The following is a 22,646-nucleotide window of genomic DNA, read 5'->3' on the forward strand; positions in this document are numbered from 1 at the left end:
CCCCCCCCCCCCTCACCCCTCCCTCCTCTCTGGTGTCTATTCTCTTATCTCTCACCCCCTCCTCCTCCTCCTCCTCCTTCAGCCAGCAATGCTGCGCTACTTTCCTCCCACGCTCCCATCGACACATAGAAACAGACATGACTGTTTTGCTACAAGTATGTAAGAGAGGTGGGGGAGACGTTCGATGGTGGATAATGGAGAGGCGGGGGGGAGAAAGACAAATTTCATACTATTGATCATGGCCCCAAAAAAAAAAAAAGGGACACCGAGTGATTCAGTTGCAAGTTGGGGAAGAATGATGGAGACTTTGAAATCAGACCCCTTAAAATGTAGATGTCGTCTGCTCACAAATGTTCCGAGAGAAGATTGATGAAGCTAAGATTCAAGATGCGGTGGCCCTCTGCCTCCCCCAGTCACGTGTTGCGGCCCCCCCAAGTGAGTGAGCCGTGCCCTTGAAAAGTCACTTATAGCGCCGGCGAAAATGCGTCTACATTTGCGGGGCTTTTTATCGTTATTACTTTGCCGCATCTGCGGCCTGCAGCGAGATGGTTGGAAAAAAGGACGCGGCGTAGTCGACTTGATGGAGCGACTCCTCGCCTCTTGCATCTATGTCGCTTGTGCCCACGTGCCGTCTCTCGCTCATCTCCTCCCACATGCTCTCGTATTGAGTGGGGAATCAATCTGGCCCCCCCCCCCCTTTCTAGATCTGTCGCTCGCTCTCTGCCAACTCATTCCGGCCCATTCGTTATCAATCGAATACTCTTCGCTGTAGGCACAAATGAGCGTGCGCCTCTCCAGTCCTGCTGCAATCATCGCACATCCTACTCTCCTTTTCAATGGCACATCTTATCCGACGCATCCTTTTTCTGCTGTAATTGGAGGGAGGTGGCGGGGGGGGTGTGACCAGTGTTCATTTCAAAAACCTGTTGCTTCTGCCGTCGCGTCTCGTATGACAATGAACTTAAAGCAAAAGTTTTGCAAAGTCGCTTGGAATGAATGACGTATTTGGTTTATCGGCAAAAATGTCGACGATCGTATTCGCAATCGAAAGCAGATGTTGGTGAATGTTTTATTTTGATTCAACGCAAAGATGATGAGTCCGCTTTCATGGAGGAAGTACAGAAGTACTGTTGCATGTAGGGATGGGGGGCGAGTACCGATACCATCAGTGTTGGGCCGATACAGACCTTATATCAAGGTATCGGGTTTTTGTGAGGGATCCCGATACTGGTCAGCGATACTTCAAGCACTCAGTTCGGCTCAGTGAAAAAAAAAAAAACAACAACAATAATAATGAAAGCAAATATTCCACAGAGGAATCGCTCTCACTTACTGAGCTACAGTTTTTCATTTTATTTATTTATCTTTTTTTCGATTTCTTATTCACAAAGTCTCCCACTATATAAATATTGAACCTGACGGGCCTCGCCTCATTCGATGCGCTACTTGTCACCTCCTGAAACATAGGCAGGAAGTGGCCCGAGATGTGTATCCTGTTGGAATGTGAGACGGCTCCCTCGGCTGTTGAGCTGTCAGGAAGGAGCCCCGGTTACATATTTGATGCCATCTGTGCCGCGGCCTCCTCAAATAAATGTTTGCCTTCACCTCACACTTGGCTGTGGCAAAAAAGGCAAGTTTTCCCTGGATCGTTTTTTTTTGGGGGGGAGGGGGGGTCATTACATTGAAATAGACAACAGAAATACATCTGAGTAAGATGATGTTATTTTAGAAGGAATCTCATTTTCAGTGGAGGCGCCGTTGCCCTTTCCCATTCCTCACTTCAAGCACAATAAGCACTTGTAGAGTTTATTTCTCAGCAAAAACTATTTTCACTTATTTTTATGTTGTACTGTATTTATTTTCAACCACACATTCAATTCAAATGAGAGACAATCTAGATATCGTAAAATGTAAACGCAACAAGTTGGAGTCTGGAACGGATTATTTGCATTTCCATTCATTTCAATGGGAACAATGTACCTTGATTTGTGAACGTTTGGTTTTTACAAATGGGGCCACGGAATCAAATGCGTTTTATAAATTGAGTCGCAACTGTGTGCGTGTGTGTGTGTGTGTGTGTGTAACTTTGGTTCCTTCCAGTTCATCTTATTTATTCGGCACTGCAGTCATCTGCTTCGTATCATTTCAAGTCCACATGCACTGTAGTGCGACGTGTGCACTTCTTTCAGCCTTACACACTCCTCTTCTTCTCTCCGCGGTGCTGTTCCAACTCGCATTCCCACGCAGAATGTGCCAGTTTGGACATCAGCGCCTCACTTTCCATGCAGTCACCCAACTCAAAAGAAACGAGTCACCTGCTATTCTAATTTTCCAACCAGTAGTTGACCCGATGAGATCTCCTCTTTGCGAGGCCGTGCAAAATAAGTTTGCATATTATTGCGGAATTCGTGGCATATTTCTCTAACTTCGTATACATGCTCTATCCCCATTACCTTGATTTATCCTCTTTGCTGAAGTTCCTCCCCCTCATGTTCTCTGCAGCATCTCCCCCATCTCAATGTTAATTACACCCAAGCCTCTTTTCCCTATTATTCACCACTCGATACTGCTATTTCTGTCATCCTCTGTGCCATGCCTGATTTAGCAGTAAGGGTCCGCATTGGCTGTTGAGGCGAAGGGGAGGTGGTGGGGGCGGGGGGGGGGGGGGGGGGGGTTGCCGTGCATGTACAACAAACGGCTGTGAGACGTCACCTGATTGGCACAGATTAGAGGGCTCTTCGGCGGTTGTGCGGAGGAGGCTCTTGCTTCATCGCCGCGGCGACGGCACAGCCCGACCGAATGTGCTCGCGTTCATCTCCATCCGTTTAATGGCTTTCCTTCTCCTGATTGTCATTTGATGGACCGTTTTTTTTGTTGTTGTCATAATCTAATTGGGATATTAGGTTCGAGCCACTTTGGCTAATGAACGTCAAGACAAATTGTATTTCTATTCGCCAAATATGTCACGGTCAATAGATTGGAGCGTCTCGGGAAAATATACCGCCCCCCCCCCCCCCCCCTTTCGTGAGGTTCGTCAAAGGGTGCATCAGATGAGCGTTTTTCATCAAATTCTAAACCAAACGAAGTGTGTGGATGTTCTCCGTGTTCATTTCTTACCTGGCTAGGCAACCAGCGGTGCATTTCCGATTGAAATTGTGTTGATCAAGAAACGTGAGGGGAAGATTGTCATTACATGGGGGCGGGGGGGTGAGGATGACATGAGAAATGCAGTCCAAGGAAGCTGTCAAAATGTTATTTATTGGCTGTAAATGAGTAAAGAAACGAGCTTTAACGTTGTGTACTATTATTAGCTGCTTGCGGCAGAAGAAATAAAAAACCCTCCGTTGTCGATCAACCTTGAGTTAGATGACGCCAATGCCATTTGTGTCCTTTTTTTTTTTTCTTCCCTGTGGCCTTCAAACACTAAATTGCACTTCCTGTACCTTGATGTTCACGGCACTCTCAATTACACCTCTGCCTTTTTTCTCTCTTTATCATCATCATCATCATCATCATCACCTCTTTTTCCATTTCCACTTTTCTACATGTTGGCGCTGGCAAGCATTCAAGACTTTGTTTCTGACTTGGCACAGATGCGGTCTTGGCAGCAGTACCAGTAACCGAGAGTTGTGCAGATTCTTATTTTTATTTTCAGGAAATATGGATTTTCAAAGTACAGGTAACTCTTGCGTAACACAAAACCGACACCAGCAGTTGCATAAAGTCACCTCTTTCGGCTTCAGTCAGCCAATGCAGAGCAGACCCGACGTCGCACATCTAAGCTCAACAGGGAGCAGTTGGTTGGGGGTTGGGGGGGGGGGGGGGCATTTATCTTGCCGCACAATTACACTTTCACTTTGAAAAGCTCTGAGCCGAAACTCCGTCACTTGGGTCGTGTGCTACGTTGCAGCTTTCAAAGAGAATAATGTTTGATTTATTTTCCGCCCTTCCTTATCTTCCTCTATTTCCTCCCCTGCATTCAGACATGCTGAGATGAAACGCCGCGTGGCTTTTAAGTGGCTGGAGCTTTAACTAACGCAACTTAGTGTTTCCGTTTGCCAGGAGGTGGTTGAAATATCTGCTTAAAAATTTTTTTTTTTAACATTTCATGGTGGGGGGGCCGGTGAGTGAATTTAAAGCTGCCATCTCCTCTTTAACACCGCATATGATGATTCTTTTGTAGTCATGCCTCCAACTATGTAAAAAAATGGAGCTCGCTCGAGGGAGAAATGATGCCCCCCCCCCCCCCCCCCCCACGAGGTTTCTTAATGTCTTTTGATTTCTTGTTGGCTCGCTACGATGTGGACTAGACAGGCTAAATTGGAGTGAAAAATCCCTCACGGTTCAAGACACGACTTGGCTAGCACTCAAATTGACTCACCAGTTAGTGTGGGAATATCTTTTAGGTGCACCAGGTGTAAAACTGCCAAAGGTTAAGCAGAATGAAGGGAACTCGCTCGACACGGCGCGTGACACATTCTTGTTCACTGAATTGATTCATTCCTCATTTGTTCTTTCCCGAAAATTGGCTCTTAACCTTGTTTGCTTTACTATGTTTGTGCATCGCGCTGCTAAATCACCAATGTTCAAACTGAGAAAAACCAAACATAATTATCCTCGTCAGTTTCAATTGTGGTCGACTGCTCACTTTCCTTAGCGCTTTCATATTTCCTGCACTTATTTCGTAATCATCAGGTGTTTGTCAATCATTGCTGTCAGATGCAATGATTGACAACATTGGACGGCAGCCAAAAACAACATAAGCAAGCGTGAGTGAAGGAATGATATATCGCCGCCATGACAGTAACAAGACCCTAAAACGGACAGGAAATTGAAAATCTCGCACGCAGTACATACCGAAGCACTCTGGCTCCGCGCCAGGTAGGGTGCCGCGTTTAAAAAATTCATTTGGCAAGTGCATGTTTTCCCTTCCGTGACGCTCGCTTGAGTTTGAACACTCTTTCGACATATTTTGCAATCAACTCTTTGTTACTCACTGTCTGACGCTGCAAACCTGAACCGATTCCAAATGACTGACGAAACGGTGCCTCGTGTAAACGCCGCGTGTCGGCGGGCTACGGAAGCAGCTAACGGGAAAGTCTTTTCATTTTTAAGGATAACGGCAATAATGTCGTATATGAAGTGCATTGGAACTGATTTCTTGGTAATAATCAAATGAGGAGAGAAGAAGAGCATGAAAAGTTCAAGGGTAACGTATATTAGTCCAGCATTGACGTATCGCCCTCTGCTGTCCACTTCAATTGACATCAAAGTGCCCTCAGTCTCACTTGCCACATGTCACCCGTTTTCTGAGTTGGGTCATGTGACGTTGGCAAGGCGAGCCCGAGGGCGCTCAGAGTTCGATTTCAGCCGACAGGAGAGAGCGAAAGACAAAATTGCTGGAGATGGATGAAAAATGGGTCGCAGATCATCTTTGATTGGAGAGGCGTGTACACTCCGACCGTTGTTTTGCGTGCATTGCACCTCTGCAAATAATCACAACATTTCACGTCGACCGGTCAACTCACGAGATGATTTAAATCTATTTGTAGCCTTTGAGGTTTCATATGATCTCCGTCTCCAACCTGAAAGGCTCGTTTTTAGCATATCAAATGATTCAACGCCGCGTCTGTCGCTCGTTCAGCGACACCCGGCAACAAATGGGCACGACTTACCTTTGAGGTTGAAGCTACCGACTTCAAACGCAATTTTATGCCAAACCTCGGTTATAGCAGAAAAATCCAACAGAATTGGGAGATGCAATTTAGTTTGATATCGATATTTGGTCACAAGTCCAAATATATTTGGCACTATTTAGTCTTTGAAAGTTACTCACTGGCTTCTGAAGAAACGTCATTGTACCCACTTCATGCAGTTTTAACATTCTCCTGTTAGCTCTTTTATTTAAATGTCATGATTGCTGACCCACAGACTGTCGTAGCTTTTGAATAACTCTTGATTGTCTGAAGGGCTTGCTAAAGAACCTAAAAGGGTTTCCTTCTAATTTGCAGGGCGAAATGTGTTTTCAAGGGTCGTCACTTCTGTCTGTGGGCATGATGTTAAACCCGATCTAAAATTCAACAAGACCCCACCTGTACCCTCCCAATCCCCCCCTCCGGACATCAATAATGACCAGTCTCAAGCGATCCCAGACGGAGCGCTCCGTTGGAGGCTCGGTGCCAGCCACCGATGAGTTCTACACTCGCCGTTTGCGTCTGCCAAACGGAGGGGCGCCGCCGCCCCGCAGCGAGAGTGCTCACATTTCTTCCTCCTCCGCCACCGGCAACAACCCGGGAGTCCCTAAGATGGGAGTCCGGGCTCGAGTGGCTGACTGGCCCCCGAGAAAAGACGGGGGTGCAGGAGGTGTGTGGCACATCACAGTGGAAACGGACTCGCCCAGCTCCACGACCACGAGCTCCTCTGGATCCGGAAGCGGAGATCGAGAAAGACTTGTGGGAAGCGGCGGCGGTGGAGGAGGGGCCGTCTCAGCCGTCACGGCTCACAGTAATTTGTCGGCCAAGCTGGGGCATCTCATCAGCCCTCAAGACTCGTCCATGCTCCGCAATATCCAGAACACGCTGAAGAACAAGATGCAGATGAAGGGAAAGGACAACCGTTTTTTGTCACCCGACGGCTATCTCGGGTCACCCCGGAAGGGGATGAAACGCATCCGTCAGCGGAGTAACAGTGACATCACGATAAGTGAACTGGACGTGGATGGTAACGAGGGCTGGTCTTTCTCCGGGTGGACTCCCATGCACCGGGAGTACGGCAGCACGTCATCCATAGACAAGCACGGGGTCTCGGGCGAGAGCTTTTTTGACATGCTCAAAGGATATCAGTCATCCGAGGCCCCCGATCAACGAAGTCCCGCGCCGGAAAGGCTAACCGAGCTGCTTACTGTTGCACCCGTGAAACAGACCGCCCTGGATTTGCCCGACGGCTCCTTGGGAGTCGCCAGAGGCAGTCCCGCCAGTCGTCTGAAAGAACGAGAGAAGCACTTGAAAAGGAGGTCCAAGTCCGAGACGGGCGGAGAGTCAATATTCCGCAAATTGCGCAGCGTGAAGGTAGAGGGGGACACTTCGAGGGCCGGCTCGGATGCCGAGGACGGAAGTAAAGGGGATGAGAGTTTACCCCCTCCTAAACCGTGGATGTGCCAAAAAGGCTTTGCCCATTTCGACATCAATTCCTTACTCTTTGACCTCAACGAGGTCATCCAAAGCCGGCAATCGGGAGCCAAACGTAAGAACACCACGACGGGCGCCTCGGCCGCCGCCGCCGCTTCCGCTTCGGCCACGTCGTCCCTCTCCTCCAGTCAGAGCGCGGTGTATGGATCACCCTGCGGCTCACAAGAAGAACTGAGCAAGGAGGGCTTAGGAGGTCATGGGACCAACCCGGCCTTGGACCCGGGTGACGACAAGAGCAACGACCTCGTGCTCAGCTGCCCGTGTTTCAGGAATGAGATCGGCGGCGAGGGTGAGAGAAACATCGCTCCCGCGAAACAGGTAAGCGTGGCCGCTACCCCGAGAGATGACCCGAGAGATACGGTAAGCGGTTGAGTTAGCTTCGCGTTTCTTTGTCTTGACGCTTTGTAGCAGGGCAGCATCGGAAGTGGCGGCGGCTCCGGCAATTCTAGCAGCAGTCCGGAAGAAGGCCCGTTGGAGGCCACGCTGACGAGCCATTTTACCAATGCCGGCGTGGCGGTCCTGGAGGCCACGAAAGACGGCCCCAGTCAACATGCCGATCGGTCCAAAAGATACATCGTGGAACATGTTGACCTCGGAGCCTATTACTATCGAAAGTACTTCTACCTCCGAGGTAAGCAAAATGTCCCCGCAGGCAGCTCTTCATTTTGTCTTCTCAGTGGTCCGCATTGCTTTTACCCTTGACTTGTTTCCAAGAAATCTCCACCTACTTATTGATCTTTCCTCCCCTGACGTCTCTAGAACACTGGAACTACTTAGGAGTGGACGAAAACTTAGGCCCCGTGGCGGTGAGTCTCAGGAGGGAGAAGTTGGAGGAACACAAGGAGCACGGACAGCAGTACAACTACAGGGTCATTTTTCGAACCAGTGAGGTAAATCTTCTTTTGATGGCGGTGCGGGCACCCGCGGCGGCTCCTCTTGTTATATGTTGTGAGAGGGAAGAAATTTCATCTGTGCTGACAATAAAGTTGTAGTTGATACTTGATAAATGGAGATGCAGGTTGGGGTTTTTTTTTTGGGCATCCATCTTTTTTCTTCTCTAATCTATGGACCAAGATGAACATCAACCTGTTTGTTTTTTGGAGAGGCTAATATGAATGAATCTGGTTGTTAGCCAGAGCAACTTGCTAGCCCACCTTAGCTTATCCAAGCTAACACTCCCGAAGAGCCTGGATCTTACCTGATGCCAGTTCCTATGAATAGATCTGTTTGTTGCTTTCCGGCAATAGGTAACGCTCGCCTATAGACGCACACTCGGTGCCAGAGATCTTGTTGTCACTCCCTGGGGTGAACGCCCACCTACCAGCTTCTCCTTCAGCCTTCATCTGCGAAGGACCGAGTTGTGCCATTTCACAGATGAGCATGACAAAAATAGTGCCCAAGGTATTTGTGTGGAAAAGGAAGGAAAAAAAAAATCAGAAGCCTTGAATTCATTTTGAGGCACGCTCTGACTAATAGCCTCACAAGTCTCCAGGGATGACGCACAATCCATGCGCGCATGTTTTCTTCCATTTTCTTCTTTTATTTTTTTTCGTTGCCTTGCTTTTGTCACCGATTGCTATTTTCAGTGTCGCGAGTCAGGTAAGTATAGATACACTCCAGTTGCGTCTGTGTGGGTGTGAGTGGGATGCATGCAGGCTGAGGAGAGAGGTCCCCGTGTCCATTGAGCGACATATAGAGTAGAATGCAACCTTTTATTGCCGGGTGGCATTTGTCCATCTAATGTACTTGCGGAATCATAGTGAACTTGTTTGTTTTCCCCGTTTTGTCGTGTCCAGTTAAACACCCTGCGCGGCTCCATCGTGGAAGATGCAGTACCTTCCACGTCGAAACACGGTTTAGCAAGAGGCCTGCCCCTCAAAGAAGTCTTGGAGTACCTGGTGCCCGAGCTGAACGTTCACTGCCTGCGCCTGGCACTCAACACGCCCAAGGTCACCGAGCAGCTGATGAAACTGGACGAGCAGGGGGTAAAAGAACACCTTTGAGTTTTCTCATAAACGGCACCGCCAATCACGAGAGCGCAATCCGTGACGTGTGGGTGACGTTGTTCCCAACGCAGCTAAGTTTCCAGCGCAAAGTGGGAGTGATGTACTGCATGTCAGGCCAGAGCAGCGAGGAGGAAATGTACAACAACGAATCAGCCGGTCCAGCGCTGGAGGAGTTTCTTCATCTTCTCGGGGAGAGGGTTCGACTCAAAGGCTTTTCAAAGTACCGGGCCCAACTGGACGCCAAAAGTATGGACCGACCATGCGAACTCTTCACCGCATTCATACCGCATTCCCGGCGAATTGAATCGGTCTCACGGTCATTGTGGGAATGATTCGCCGGTCTCTTTCAGGGAGCCGTTCTGGGTGGAACACAATGACATAGATGGGTGACAAAACGGGCAGGGCGGCGTTTTGGTTTCAACGCAAAGGGGGGTCGGGCAATGATAAAATACAGCGAGAACAGCAGAGGCCCCAGTATTGAGCCCTGTGGAACACCACATGACAGGGGAACAGTGCGTGACTTAGAGCAGCCAAGGCTGACACAAAAGGTTCTGTCAGCTAGATAGGACCTAAACCACTCAAGAGCACTGTATTAGCCTGCGCTTGTGTTCTCGTTTCCTCGTCGTATTACCGTTTTGCGGAGAAGGATTGGCAATTTCACGCTCACTTGTGTTTCTTTCAGCTGACTCAACGGGCACTCACTCCTTGTATACGACGCACAAGGATTACGAGCTCATGTTCCATGTGTCCACCATGCTTCCTTATACGCCCAACAACAAACAGCAAGTAAGTATACCTTTCTACCCCCTCCACCCCCTGCACCGATTGCCACATCAAATAAACAACACCATTGTACGGAGGTGGCTCATATAAATGTCTCACGGTTTCAATCGCGACTCATTTTCACGTCAATCTCGTTTCCACTCTCGCTCCTGAACCTTTCCAGCTGCTGCGGAAGCGCCACATCGGGAATGACATCGTCACCATTGTATTCCAGGAACCCGGGGCGCTCCCGTTCACCCCCAAAAACATTCGCTCGCACTTCCAACATGTCTTTGTGGTCGTGCGGGCGCACAACCCTTGTTCTGACAATACCGCCTACAGGTGAGAAATGCACATCCGTGTCGGGATTCCCCCCGCCCCCCCCCCCCCTCCCTCCGTTGCTTAGCAATGCTGCTGATCGACTCGGAACATTGTCGTCTTTCCTGCCGTGACAGAGTTGAAGTAGGAATGTTTCACGTCTTATGAAATCGTTTTTTTTTCATATATAATTTTTTGTAATTGACATGTTTGTACTGTATGGCATGTTCATGTTTTTTAACATCAATCAATTTTCGGACTGTATTTGTTATACATCGTAGTAGGCGGCCATTTTATTGGAAATGGTTACGACAAACTACCGTTCTGACGTACGGATGAGTTCTGTTTCTCGAGGTACCTTGTAGCGAGGTTCGACTGTATAATGTGCCAGCCGAGAGGCATTTTTCAGACACGATGAATGCCTCGCGCCATCAGTTTCCTCTTTCAAATTGCCGTGAAGGGCAGAATATTCTTTGGTTATTCCTTTTTATGTCTTATCTATTTTCATCCTGCAGTGCTCCTTCGACCGTCGTTTTAATGGGCGCTTTAATTGCTCTCTGAGCACATTGTGTTAGTTCTTAATTGTATCCCGTGGGGCTCGCTTGGTTCCTTAGCAACGACATACGCATGAATGAAGCGGCTATATAGCAAGAGCGGCAATCGCCGAGCCGGTGTTCCTCCATCGCCATGTGAATTCCGTTGCCTGAAGTGAAAACTTTGGAATGATGAAACGAGTTTGAAAACGACAGTAGCCTTAGTTCTGTCTTTTGCTCAGTAGGCAGCGGGATTGTGGGCACTGGAAGTGCGCAACTGCCCACACGCTACAAATGTTTGAGAGCTAAAATCGCCGAAACCGCAGGAAGCGCGGACTCTTTGATCCGCTTCTGGCGAGCCTCCTCGCTCGGTGACCTCGCGGTCGCCTCGCCGGCGTAGTAATTTGCGCCGCCGCATTCTTGTCCTTCTCCGCTGACCGTCACCTTTTAAATTGACACTCTCTCGCTCGCCCGTCTTCTCATTATGGTTTTCGCAGCATGCTTTTCCCTCCCCTTCACCCGTCCGGCATGAGTCACGGGTCTTTGGTTGACTGTCTCGCAAGGTGTTGGGAGTACAAGTGGTTTGAGAGCTCTAGTTTGGGCGTATTGAGCGAAAGTGGATTTGGGGCCAATTTGGATCGGGGGAGTATCTGCGCAGCCTGCCCGCAAACCACTTTGGCCGTCCCCACTTCAACGTGCCCCTTCGTGATGTTATGTGCGCGTTCTATTGGAACGCGTGGCCGTTGTTGACTTGCGGTTCGGCTGCGACGGGATTGTTCAATTCGAGGAACAATAGCGAATACTTTGGTTCCAGTTGGATAATGAATGCCACACATCAAGAATGCCTTCCCTCGTAGGAAAGCTAAACGTGGCCTGAAAGTGGTTGTAATGACCACCCACGAGGCGCAGTAGATGCCGAGACACATGAAATGCATGCAAAAAAATGGCGCGGCATCTGTAAAGCTGAAATTCAACATGGGCTCTTTAAAGAAGGTCAGATATTGACCCCGGCCCGGGTTATGATAGTTTGGCATTTTTCATTATAGTTCGATTGTGTTTTGACTTTTTTTTCCCATTTGTGTTAATCTATATATATATTGTGCATCGTCCCGCACGCGGTCTGTCCTTCCGTCTGTCCCTTTTCAAAACGTACCTACTTCACCGCGCCGCCACTGCGCCGCCACTGCGCCGCTCAGTCAGTGGCTCACTACGATCGCGCGGGCATCTTAGCGAAAAAATGTTGTCTACCCACAAGCATTGCAATGAAATTGTTAGTTATTTAGTAGATCTAAACATCTCTTTATGTTCGCGATAAGCAATGAAGATGAACAAAAAGTTGAACCAAGCAACAACACTTTTGTGGGCCGAAGGCCCATCTTACCAGCTAGTATAATATAATGGTAATGTTAAAAACAAAGGAGATTATCGCTATGACTGTAGTTTGTACCGATAGTTTTATTCATGGAAAATGTCATAGCGTTAAAGCACTGACATTTTTTTTAAATTTTATCTTTGGGGGGGAGGGGGAGGGAGGGGGGGTTCATTACTTTTCGTTCACTCTCGTAACCTTGACGCTGGAATAAAAAGTGTTCCCGTTTCGCTGAATGTGAGTTGAATACAAATATGGCGCCTTTCCCTGATAGAAATCCCAGGCCACTACCTGCCCGATACTGTTCTCGACCTTGACGATATTCTTTGTAAAAATTCAAAGAACATCCATCTTCACGTTTACTCCTCTCGGATTGATTGTCTGCTCATCTACGGCGCAGGATCCCTTTGCTTTTCTCCGCCTCTACCTCGACCTGTCGCGGCTGTTTGTATAAATGCCACAGTTTCGCCGGTGAGAACAGGTCGTCTCGGGGGGGATTTATTTAGAAAGACGTGGGTGCCTTATGAGCTATTGTCGCTTATTGGACAAAGTGATTCATGATGTCAACATGTGTGCTGACAAATGTCAGCAGGGGAGTGTGCGTGCGTGGGATGAATGCGTCAGAGTTCTATCCATGTCACCTTGCAATTATTACCTGCGAGTGACTCTGGATCGGGACCGTTTTGGTTACAAAGATGTCGAAACGGGCAATGAATGACACTCCGGAGACTGCGATCGCGTTGTCATTTCAAAAGCACGTTCCAGGATGATGCCAGATGTTCGCTTCAATCAGACGCGAGGTCTGCAGCGTTCGGCTGTCGACTTAGGAATGTCGTTTTTAGCACCCCGGTGCCATTTCCTGCCGCGTCTTTCTTTCGCTGGAGATATTCTCTGACCGTGCCTTGTAGATTTGTTAGCGCAGAGTCTCCGTTCATTCTTCTCTCTTTCCTCTCCACGGCTGCTCAACCGAGTTCCTGACATACCAGACGGGGAAAAACATCCTGGGAAGGCGATTTGAAGGGTTGCTTAGTAAGAGTCGAGAGGGCCGACGGAAAGCGGTTAGAACGGGCGAATGCGCAGTCAAAATTCCGTCAAATGGATAAAACAGTTTTGTTTTTTCTTCACCTTTGTACCTAAAGAGGTTCAGGGTCGGAACAGGTTCAAGTTTTGTGTGCAGCATCGGTTATTCTGTTCTCTTCGTCCTCCCCTATCTAGTGTGGCCGTCACCCGCTCGAAAGACATGCCTTCATTTGGACCCCCTATCCCGGAGGGCGTGACCTTTCCCAAGTCCTCCGTGTTCCGGGACTTCCTCCTGGCCAAGGTCATCAATGCGGAGAACGCCGCCCACAAGTCTCACAAGTTCCGCGCCATGGCCACGCGAACACGCCAGGAGTACCTGCGCGACCTGGCCGAGCGGCACACCACCAGCACGCCCATCGACCCGTCCGGCAAATTCCCCTTCATCTCACTGGCCCACAAAAAGAAGGAGAAGAGCCGGCCGTACGCCGGAGCCGAAATGCGCAGCCTCGGAGCGATTACCTGGCTGGTCCATGCGGAAGATCCGGGGACGGGAGGAGAGATCGATGCCCTCCTCGCCATCTCCAACGATTTCCTCATCTTGTTAGATCACGATGCCAAAGCCGTGGTTTTCAACTGTGCCACCAAAGATGTGATTGGCTGGACGCTGAGCAGTCCGGCCTCTTTAAAGATTTTCTATGAGCGAGGAGAAAGTGTGTCGCTGAGGAGTGTCAGCAATAACACGGAGGATTTCAAAGAGGTGCTCAAACGTCTGGAGGTGAGAACCGCTCTTTGTTTTGCTACGGTCGGTTCGTGTAATTCACACTTGCGCGATTCAACAAAAGCACGAAAACGAAAAAAGAAAAAAAACCCCGACATATAAATAATTCCGGAGCACAAGTTACGTTTTGTGGAAATTTCATTTAGCGAAAACCGAGACCTGTTTGTAACTATGGAAAACTTTTCTTTTTTAGATGAAAATGGCTTACCTTGGCAAAAAAAAAAAAAAATCTCACGTTGCATAGTGGCCAAAGGCAGAAACCTGTTGGTTATTGTGCTTTTTGGTGCTGTAAATCCATTTTGTGGCCTAAGCATTTCCGTACCCTAGTTGAAGTACCATTTGTATTATTATTATTATTACTATTTATTTATTTTTCTACTTTATTAGTACCATTTGTATTATTATTATTATTATTATTACTATTTATTTATTTTTCTACTTTATTTATTATTATTATTATTATTATTATTTTTTGCTATTCCACTATTAAATGTACTGAAGGTCCCTTATTTCCCTATTTCCACTTTCCGAAGCACTGCCAATCCACTGATTTGGTTACTTGACGGAATAGTCACAAAATATACTTTCTCAAACAAAGCGAATCTTCTTTCATATCAAGCGCGTTCCAAGAAGAAAGTAAACGGAATGCTGCGTATCCGCCAGTCGCTGGAGTCCTGTGCTCTGCTATTTTTGTCACTGGAGCCGTTTATCGCCGCACGGCACGCACACGCCCCGTGGTGGAAGCGCAAGCCAGGTCAAGGTTGACTGCTCTCAACAGTACCGCTGCACTGAACTGGACTCATTTCCTCGATGCAAGAAGTGGTCGTAAAAAGTGCAACGTGATTCATGAATGTTCACACAGCTGTTGCATAAAGTCATTACTTGCAAGACAACCCCCCCCCCCCAAATAGTCGTTTGTCTGTACTCGGGATGAGCCAAGCAAGCAAATCCCTCATTCAGAAATTTGTCAACTGTGTGCTGTCAGTTTTGATTGAAAGTTTGTGATGATGCAATCGAGTGCACAATTCGGCTTTTTTTTTGTGGTGGGGGGTGCAACCATGCTGGGTGTTTGCACTCTGGCCGTTTTGTGGCTCACTGGTCTTTCGGGGGAGTTTTCGAAACACCTCTGGACAACATGCTCCTCGTGACTCATACACCTACACAAACAGAGAGAGACTCCATTCGAGCTCTTCAAAAGCTGTTGCCATGGAAACTGGTTGGTGGTGGTGGTGGTGGGGTGGGGGTGCTGTTGTACAAATCCCAGTGCTTTAGAACATTAATTTCCCTATCATCTTACTACCCACACACACACACACTCACATGTACGGCGCTATTTGATTTAGCGCGAACAAGTGTATCGCTTTTATGTCACATTTTATGTAGTTGCTGCTCATCTTGAATCATTTAGGTTGCCCCGGAGCAAGAAGGAAGCAAAGGAAAGTGGCCTTGGGCATGCTTTTTTGTCATAATTACAGTGGAGAATATGAACCAGGTTGTAGAAATGGTGGAATAATTGTAATACAGTTTGGACGCGATTGTCCGAGTAACGCGTTAGCATTTTGTCGCTACATGCTAGCTTTCTGCAGCAAAGAGAGGATGGCTTTCAAAAAGCGCGCTGAACATTAACCTTCAACTATCACCGAGCATAATCAATAATGCATCGAGGCCAAACTGGGAAATGTGTAATGAGCCGACGTGTAACTATTGACGTGTCGAACTGAATGAGGGTGAGGAATAAAATGGATACTGATGGAAGGATTTTCTGGCGTGCAAGCGCCGTCCAGAGAAGGTGCGACCAAAAGAAAGCGCACGTGTGGGTGAGCCGGACAATGGATGGCAAATAACACCCCGAGTGATGCGCTTCAATCACTGAACGTGTTAACTAAGATTCCACGCCGACTGTACGTGACAGAGGAAGTAACGGTAAAGGGTAATCTTGACATCAGCGGAAGTTGAAAGGCTGACTTTCTTGAAAATGTTCGCCACGTTCTAAGTTGCAATGCCGGAAAGCAAATCCACGAAAGCCAATGCCTTTGTGGAAAAAAATAAAGCTTCATTGTTGCTTATTCCAGCACTAGCTTTTCGATATTTACCAAGCTAATCGCGCTGCTGTAAATATTGAAGATTTTTAGATTAGAGGGGTGGATTTGACAGTTCGATTTGATTCGATCGGCCTACTTTTTTTCTCTTTTGACTACTTTGCACCATTCGTTTTGTCCTAAACGTGTCGCCATCTCTTGCCCTCAGTTCCTGACAAAAGGCTGCGAGACGTCTGAAATGACACTCCGTCGAAATGGCCTCGGACAGCTCGGCTTCCACGTCAATTACGAAGGCATCGTTGCTGAGGTATCGTCAATTGTCCGTCCATCCGCTTTGTGCGTCACGCATCACGAGTGATGCCCTCTCGTGTCCCAGCTGACTATTTATTATCCGACTGCATACCTGCCAAGGTTTTTCCCCCTCCCTGTCAGAACTACCCTGAACTTGTTTCTATATCGGACACTTCCACCGCTTTCTTTCCAAGTGAAAATCAAAGATGGATGATTGCGACGCCGTTGTTCTCTGCCCAAGGTGGAGCCGTACGGCTACGCGTGGCAGGCGGGGCTGCGCCAGGGAAGTCGGCTGGTGGAAATCTGCAAAGTCGCCGTCGCCACCCTGACTCACGAGCAAATGATCGACTTGCTGCGGACCTCGGTGACCGTGCGCGTTTCCATCATCCCGCCGCACGATGACGCCACACCTCGCAGGTGGGTCCCAAGGGTGGCGGCTCATCACAAGGTCATTAGTTGGCGATCGGTCGACTGGGTGGACTCTCTGTAGACCGCATATCTGGTGAGAAGGGGCCTCAAACCAGGAGTGAAATGGTCTCGTTATGAAAAGAGGCTGTTGAGAAAGCTAACTCGGATCCCAACATGAGCACTTTTGTTTTGTTTACATTGTGTCTTCGTTCGCACTGCTTGAGATCTCAGAAAAGCCAAACTCTTGTACTTATTTCCTCCCCCTAAAGGGGCTGCTCGGAACTCTATCGCATGCCTATGGCCGACTACAAGAGCAGCAGCAGTGACAGCGGCTCCTTTGAATACAAGTTCCCCTTCCGCAGCAACAACAACAAGTGGCAGCGCACATCCAGTAGCCCCCAGCAGTCGCTGACTGCCTCGCCGCAGCCCCACACGCCCAACAGGGCCATCAGCCTGGGCAGTTCAGTGGGCAAGACTTTGTCGGCCGAGAGGCTCGAGAGGGGTGCGGTCATCCCACGCAGTGTCAGCAGTGACGGGCGCCCGCTGGACACTAAGAGGTAGGACGTAACTTGTAGGTTTCAATGCGGATGAGCAGGCCGTAGAGCGGAAAAGGAAAAAGAACGAGTGTTTGTGTGTCAATGTCAAACCATTAAAATATTTAATCGCAATCATCGCAATAATTTCATAGTTAACTCAGAGTTAGTTATAATTAATCACTGATTTAATCGCAATCATCGCAATAATTTCATAGTTAACTCAGTTAGTTGTAATTAATCACTGATTTAATCGCAATCATCGCAATAATTTCATAGTTAACTCAGAGTTAGTTGTAATTAATCACAGATTTTTATTTATTCTAAATTTCCTTTGATTTCTTCTCCTATTTTTCCCATTTTAATGCTCTCATCAACATGGAATCGTGGATCCCTTTTCTTCAAAATTCACATATTTACTGAAACAACAATTTAGATTTTCACTTTGATATTTACATTTTTCACTTGGAGCACATTTTATTATTTTAGAGCAACGTAACATCCGCTGTGACGTGGTGACCCATTAATCTCGTGTTAAAAAAAAATTAATCGAGTTAAAATTGTTTTAAATTAATGCCGATAATAACGCGTTAAACCGACGGTGCTCGTGTCTTAAATTTGCCAGGATATCTCCAGGCGGCGAGAGCTACAGCCTGGTCTCCTCTCTGGCTCTGGGTCGCTCTCCTCACAATCGCAGCTCTCCCAGTAACCTGTCGTGTTCCAGCGACGCCTCCGGCGGCTCGGCTCACTGGAGACAGAAGTCCATGCCTGAGCAGTAAGGACGATAGACAACGTGGCTCTCTTCCGACGGCCGCGTTTGACGATGTTTTTGTCCGCGCGCGTTCTTTTTTAGCTCACTTACTCGATTCATGGGAAGAAAAACATCGATTTTATTTTTTTTTGCTGATTTATCAGGTTCGTAGGGAGTCGCCACTCCCCGATGTCGAACGAGAGGCAGGTTGTCGGAGAGGGCGGGTCAAGTGGAAAGTCCACCCCCAACTGGTCCCGAATGGAGGAAGGAGCGGCTGAACGAGCGTCGACAGGTGACTTCCCTTTGAGAACTGGATCACTGTGAAGGGCGGCCCGTATATCGCCCCTTGGTGTGGTTTTTCACCAGCTCCCTCCCACATTCCAAAAACGAGACTCCAAATTGTCTGTCGATGTAAAAGCGAGTGTGAGTGTTTTCCTTTCTGCGCTGTCTTTCACAATTTCTCTCATGTGAATTGTATTTGTTGTGGTTAGCGCAGTCCGAGCAATTGCAGCCAGTCTTTCCGTTTTGTGTATGGGAGTGCGTGTCTGTTTGCAAATGTGCGCGGGGAATGGGAAGAAATTTGAGCATCGGGCTGATCAATTGAAGTGAAGTGAAGCTATCTTTTTTTTTTTAAATCTCCTTCTTGAACTTTAGCAATAATGGCCATTCTGAAGTGTACGCTTCCTATTTATATTCCTACTTTATCGTCACTGCTATCAAGCAGTACTTTTGTTCTCTCTCTTCACTCGAAGAAAAAAGAAACCATCTGAAATCGCTGTAAACGGAGACAAAAAGTGGCAGGATAATGAGACAAGCAGGCAAGGGAAAGGGCAAAACTCGCTCACCTGTATCTTTTGTAAGATTTACTCGCGGAGAAAATAAGGATGGGGAAATTCCTCCCTCCGCTTACTCGCCCCGCAGTTGGCAAACTGGGGACCTCGTGTGTCGAGACTCTTTCTCATTTGCCTCCCATTCATCTTTTTTCCCCGCTCCCTTCGTACATCTGCTTTCATTTACTCGGAGACACTTTCCCACAGCGTAGATTTTGCAAACGCTCTTTATTTCTGTCCGCCATGGTCAGTGGCAGCCACCGAATCTACCGTCTCGTTTGCCACCGCTTTCTGCTTCTTCGCTGGACCTTAAATCCAGCGGATTGTTCGCCAGACTACTTTTGTGTTCCCGACCCGGGTCTGACCCCCCCCACAATCACATAGAAAAAGCCATAATCTTTCATTTCGTGGTTTGTTTTAAGCCCTTGTGTCTTTTTTTGGGTCGGGGCGGAACGGTTCAAGCTGGAAAAGTTCATCCCAGGTCAACCGAGAGTCCGGCTCTAACTCGGGCTGTGGTTTAGCATTGTGCACTTCTGAAGTCCTTCTACAGTATGTTAATGTCTTGTCACTGAGAGTTAAAAAAAAAAAAAAAACGAGGATGTGGTGTGACTATGTCCAAAAATTGCGCTAGTTGCATGAAGATCGACATCATACTAATTATACCATTGCGGGGCAGCCCGGTAGTCCAGTGGTTAGCACGTCGGCTTCACAGTGCAGAGGTACCGGGTTCGATTCCAGCTCCGGCCTCCCTGTGTGGAGTTTGCATGTTCTCCCCGGGCCTGCGTGGGTTTTCTCCGGGTGCTCCGGTTTCCTCCCACATTCCAAAAATATGCATGGCAGGCTGATTGAACACTCTAAATTGTCCCTAGGTGCGAGTGTGAGTGCGAATGGTTGTTCGTCTCTGTGTGCCCTGCGATTGGCTGGCAACCGATTCAGGGTGTCCCCCGCCTACTGCCCGGAGACGGCTGGGATAGGCTCCAGCACCCCCCGCGACCCTAGTGAGGATCAAGCGGCTCGGAAAATGAATGAATGAATGAATATACCATTGCGGGACAAATAAAGGATATCTTAATCTTAAAGGTCAAGGTAAGGTCGTTTAAACTCTGAGTCCACCTCATTGGACATATCTTAGTGAGGAGCCAGATAAAAATGGAGGTCGGAGTTTAGAGTGATTGCTTTGACACGCCGCGGCATCAGTAGGACAGTCGATCAGCCAAAATGGTAATGGGCACCATCCTTCCTCCTCAGTGAGCAAGCCAGCGGGCACCCGTGCGGCAGCCATTTCTAATGAGTACACGAGACCCCGTGTGGAGAAAACCGTGCGCGGAGTAACGCCGAGAGAGATAAAAGGAGGGCTTTCCGAGTTTCCGTAAAAATCATCCCCGGTAGATGTTGCGATAACTCCCTCTGCGCTTTCTGACGTGTTACCTCCGCTGGAGGTCGTATTGCGTAAGACGTCGACAATTACACAACAGCCCCAATGTTACACAGGAGTTTTGTTTCGTCAGCCGCGCGCGCACCGGCACATTCATTCACACAGCACAGCTTGCTCAGAACAGGCCCAGCAGGCGCTGTCGAGGGACACATTTTCTTGTGATGTATGTTGCCGCGGATGATAAGTGATTCCTGTTTTTCTTGATGGAAGCAGCAGAATGCTCATGAGCCTCGTTGTGTGTCGGTATGAAAAGTACCCACCGCCCCATTGAAATAAAGAAACGGCATTAAAAGTCATCTGGTTGTACCTGAGGGGTTTTTGGACTGTCCTTTACAATGACTGCTTTTTTTTTTTTTTTTGGCAGAGGCTCCAGTCTCCAAATCTGCTCAAAGCTACTCCGGAGGGCCCCGCATTCAAAGACAGGAGCAGGTCATCCACCTGTCCCCAAAGAAGAGCAGCCAGGTGTGTTTTTTTTTTTACACGACTTTGTTTCGACCATCAGGAATTAACATCTGTTACAGATGTTTTGACATTTGAGCCGGTGTTTCTATATTTTTTTTGGAAGGGACCTGATCTGCGGATCCCATGTGTCTTTTGGGAGCCCATTATTAAATCATCCCAGTTGAATAATGTTGTATAAATCCAACTGGAGCCACCGAGCCACAGTCGGCGTGGTGGTTTTTTTTCAGCGATGCTAACGTCGTTAAATTTAGCAGTGATTGTCATTCTATAAATACATAACACCCCCCCCCCCCCCCCCCCCCGCTTCTAAAGTCGCGTCCCTTTGTGCTTTGTTCCCATAGTCGGACGGTCCTTACTCTGGCCACTCCAGCAGCAATACTCTTTCGAGCACAGCTTCCAGCGGGGGCCACAGCGACAGCGATAAATGGTACGAAATGGGCGCCGGCGGGGGCTCTGGCGGCGAGCAAGGCGAGCCGGAGCCCAACGGCCTCGGGGGAGGCGGCTACCTCCAGGGAGCCTCGGCCGACAGCGGCATCGACACCAGCTCGTACGGGGCCTCGCACCACAACCACCCGCACTCTCATCACGGCAGCACCACCTCCCTGCTCGCTCCCAGCGGAGGTCGAGAGAGTAGGGATCGGTCGCCGTGGCATAGCCCCACGGAGGGCGGACGCAGAATGTTGGAGAGGTCGCCCGCAGCCGCCGAGTCGCCCGTTCCTCCGGTTGAAAGGAGCCTCGATAGCACCGGACGGACGCCTCCGACGCATCTCCTCGTTCGAGACAGCAGCACCTTCAGTCTGAGTGACGGCGGATCTCACTCAAGGTCGGTCCGTGTGAAAACGCGGCTAGAGGTTCAACGCTTATGTTTGCTTGCAAAAACGTATCCGCCTTTCAGACACGGGTCGCCCCGGGAAGAGTCCTCCTCAACCACTTCGCCATCATCCCAGTCTTCGGTGTCTCCTGGGCCAAAGAGCTTTTACCCTCGCCAGGGAGCTCAGTCCAAGTACCTGATAGGCTGGAGGAAGCCCGGTTCCACCATCAACTCGGTTGACTTTGGAGACACGCGCAAGTAAGTAAGAAGTTACCATATTTTTTTCCGACTTCCCTCCCCAAAGTCGGTGAATAACTAATATTCGATATTGGTGATGCCACCATATGCTGTCTTTCAAACGTTTTAAATACTTTGGCATAATTGTCGAATTAATTTCACTTTTAAGAGGATTTTGACCTTCAGTAATTGTTGAAAATATTGCACGGGGCCAGTAGAATGTTCAGGGTTATAGACTTAGCAGCAGCCCCCCCCCCTTCCCCCCTCATCTTGGCCACCCACTGAATCTTCCGTTTGTGCGTCTTGATTTCCCCCTTGTGGCCGCAGAGAAAATGACATGTAAAAAGAGCACTCACGTCTCTCCGTCGTTTGTCTTCTGGTTTCGGCGAATAAGTTTTGGATGATTTCAGGAAATCCCCAGGAGAGAGTGCGATGGAGGCCATCCCGACTCCTGCTGCCAGGCCTTCTTTGAGGGACATGCACTCTCCACAGCCGCACGCTAAGTCTACGATTGAAGATGATGTGAAGAGGCACCCTGCCAAGGACAGCCCTCTCCCACCACGTAGACATAAGGAAAAGGTACTTTTGCAGAAAATCGGCAAACCCCAACCACGCAGGCTGAGATTTGAACCGAAAACCTAAAAATTCTCTTTATTATTATTATTATTCATTCATTCATTCATTCATCTTCCGAGCCGCTTGATCCTCACTAGGGTCGCGGGGGGTGCTGGAGCCTATCCCAGCTGTCTTCGGGCAGTAGGCGGGGGACACCCTGAATCGGTTGCCAGCCAATCGCAGGGCACACAGAGACGAACAACCATTCGCACTCACACTCACACCTAGGGACAATTTAGAGTGTTCAATCAGCCTGCCATG

The 22,646-nt window shown here is 48.6% G+C and overlaps 1 protein-coding gene across 3 annotated transcripts in view; it reads left to right on the forward strand.

Moving 5' to 3' along the window:
* sipa1l1 (signal-induced proliferation-associated 1 like 1) overlaps positions 1-22,646 on the forward strand; it is a 36,047-nt gene that overhangs the window by 8,084 nt on the left and 5,317 nt on the right. Inside the window, exons 2-19 of one of the 3 annotated variants that reach the window (XM_052052497.1) lie at positions 6,012-7,505; positions 7,596-7,818; positions 7,947-8,077; positions 8,984-9,172; positions 9,265-9,439; positions 9,876-9,979; positions 10,140-10,297; positions 13,391-13,970; positions 16,221-16,319; positions 16,545-16,720; positions 16,981-17,268; positions 17,870-18,019; positions 18,160-18,287; positions 20,625-20,722; positions 21,064-21,149; positions 21,315-21,545; positions 21,618-21,791; positions 22,181-22,349. In XM_052052497.1, coding sequence (XP_051908457.1) covers positions 6,129-7,505; positions 7,596-7,818; positions 7,947-8,077; positions 8,984-9,172; positions 9,265-9,439; positions 9,876-9,979; positions 10,140-10,297; positions 13,391-13,970; positions 16,221-16,319; positions 16,545-16,720; positions 16,981-17,268; positions 17,870-18,019; positions 18,160-18,287; positions 20,625-20,722; positions 21,064-21,149; positions 21,315-21,545; positions 21,618-21,791; positions 22,181-22,349 — 4,536 coding nt within the window. In that variant the 5' untranslated portion in view covers positions 6,012-6,128. Of the gene's footprint in view, positions 1-6,011; positions 7,506-7,595; positions 7,819-7,946; positions 8,078-8,983; positions 9,173-9,264; positions 9,440-9,875; positions 9,980-10,139; positions 10,298-13,390; positions 13,971-16,220; positions 16,320-16,544; positions 16,721-16,980; positions 17,269-17,869; positions 18,020-18,159; positions 18,288-20,624; positions 20,723-21,063; positions 21,792-22,180; positions 22,350-22,646 lie in introns of all 3 variants that reach the window. The other 2 variants (XM_052052496.1, XM_052052494.1) reach the window with 2 other exon arrangements.

This window comes from Hippocampus zosterae, chromosome 19 (assembly GCF_025434085.1).
Source record: "Hippocampus zosterae strain Florida chromosome 19, ASM2543408v3, whole genome shotgun sequence".
Lineage (NCBI taxonomy): Eukaryota > Metazoa > Chordata > Actinopteri > Syngnathiformes > Syngnathidae > Hippocampus > Hippocampus zosterae.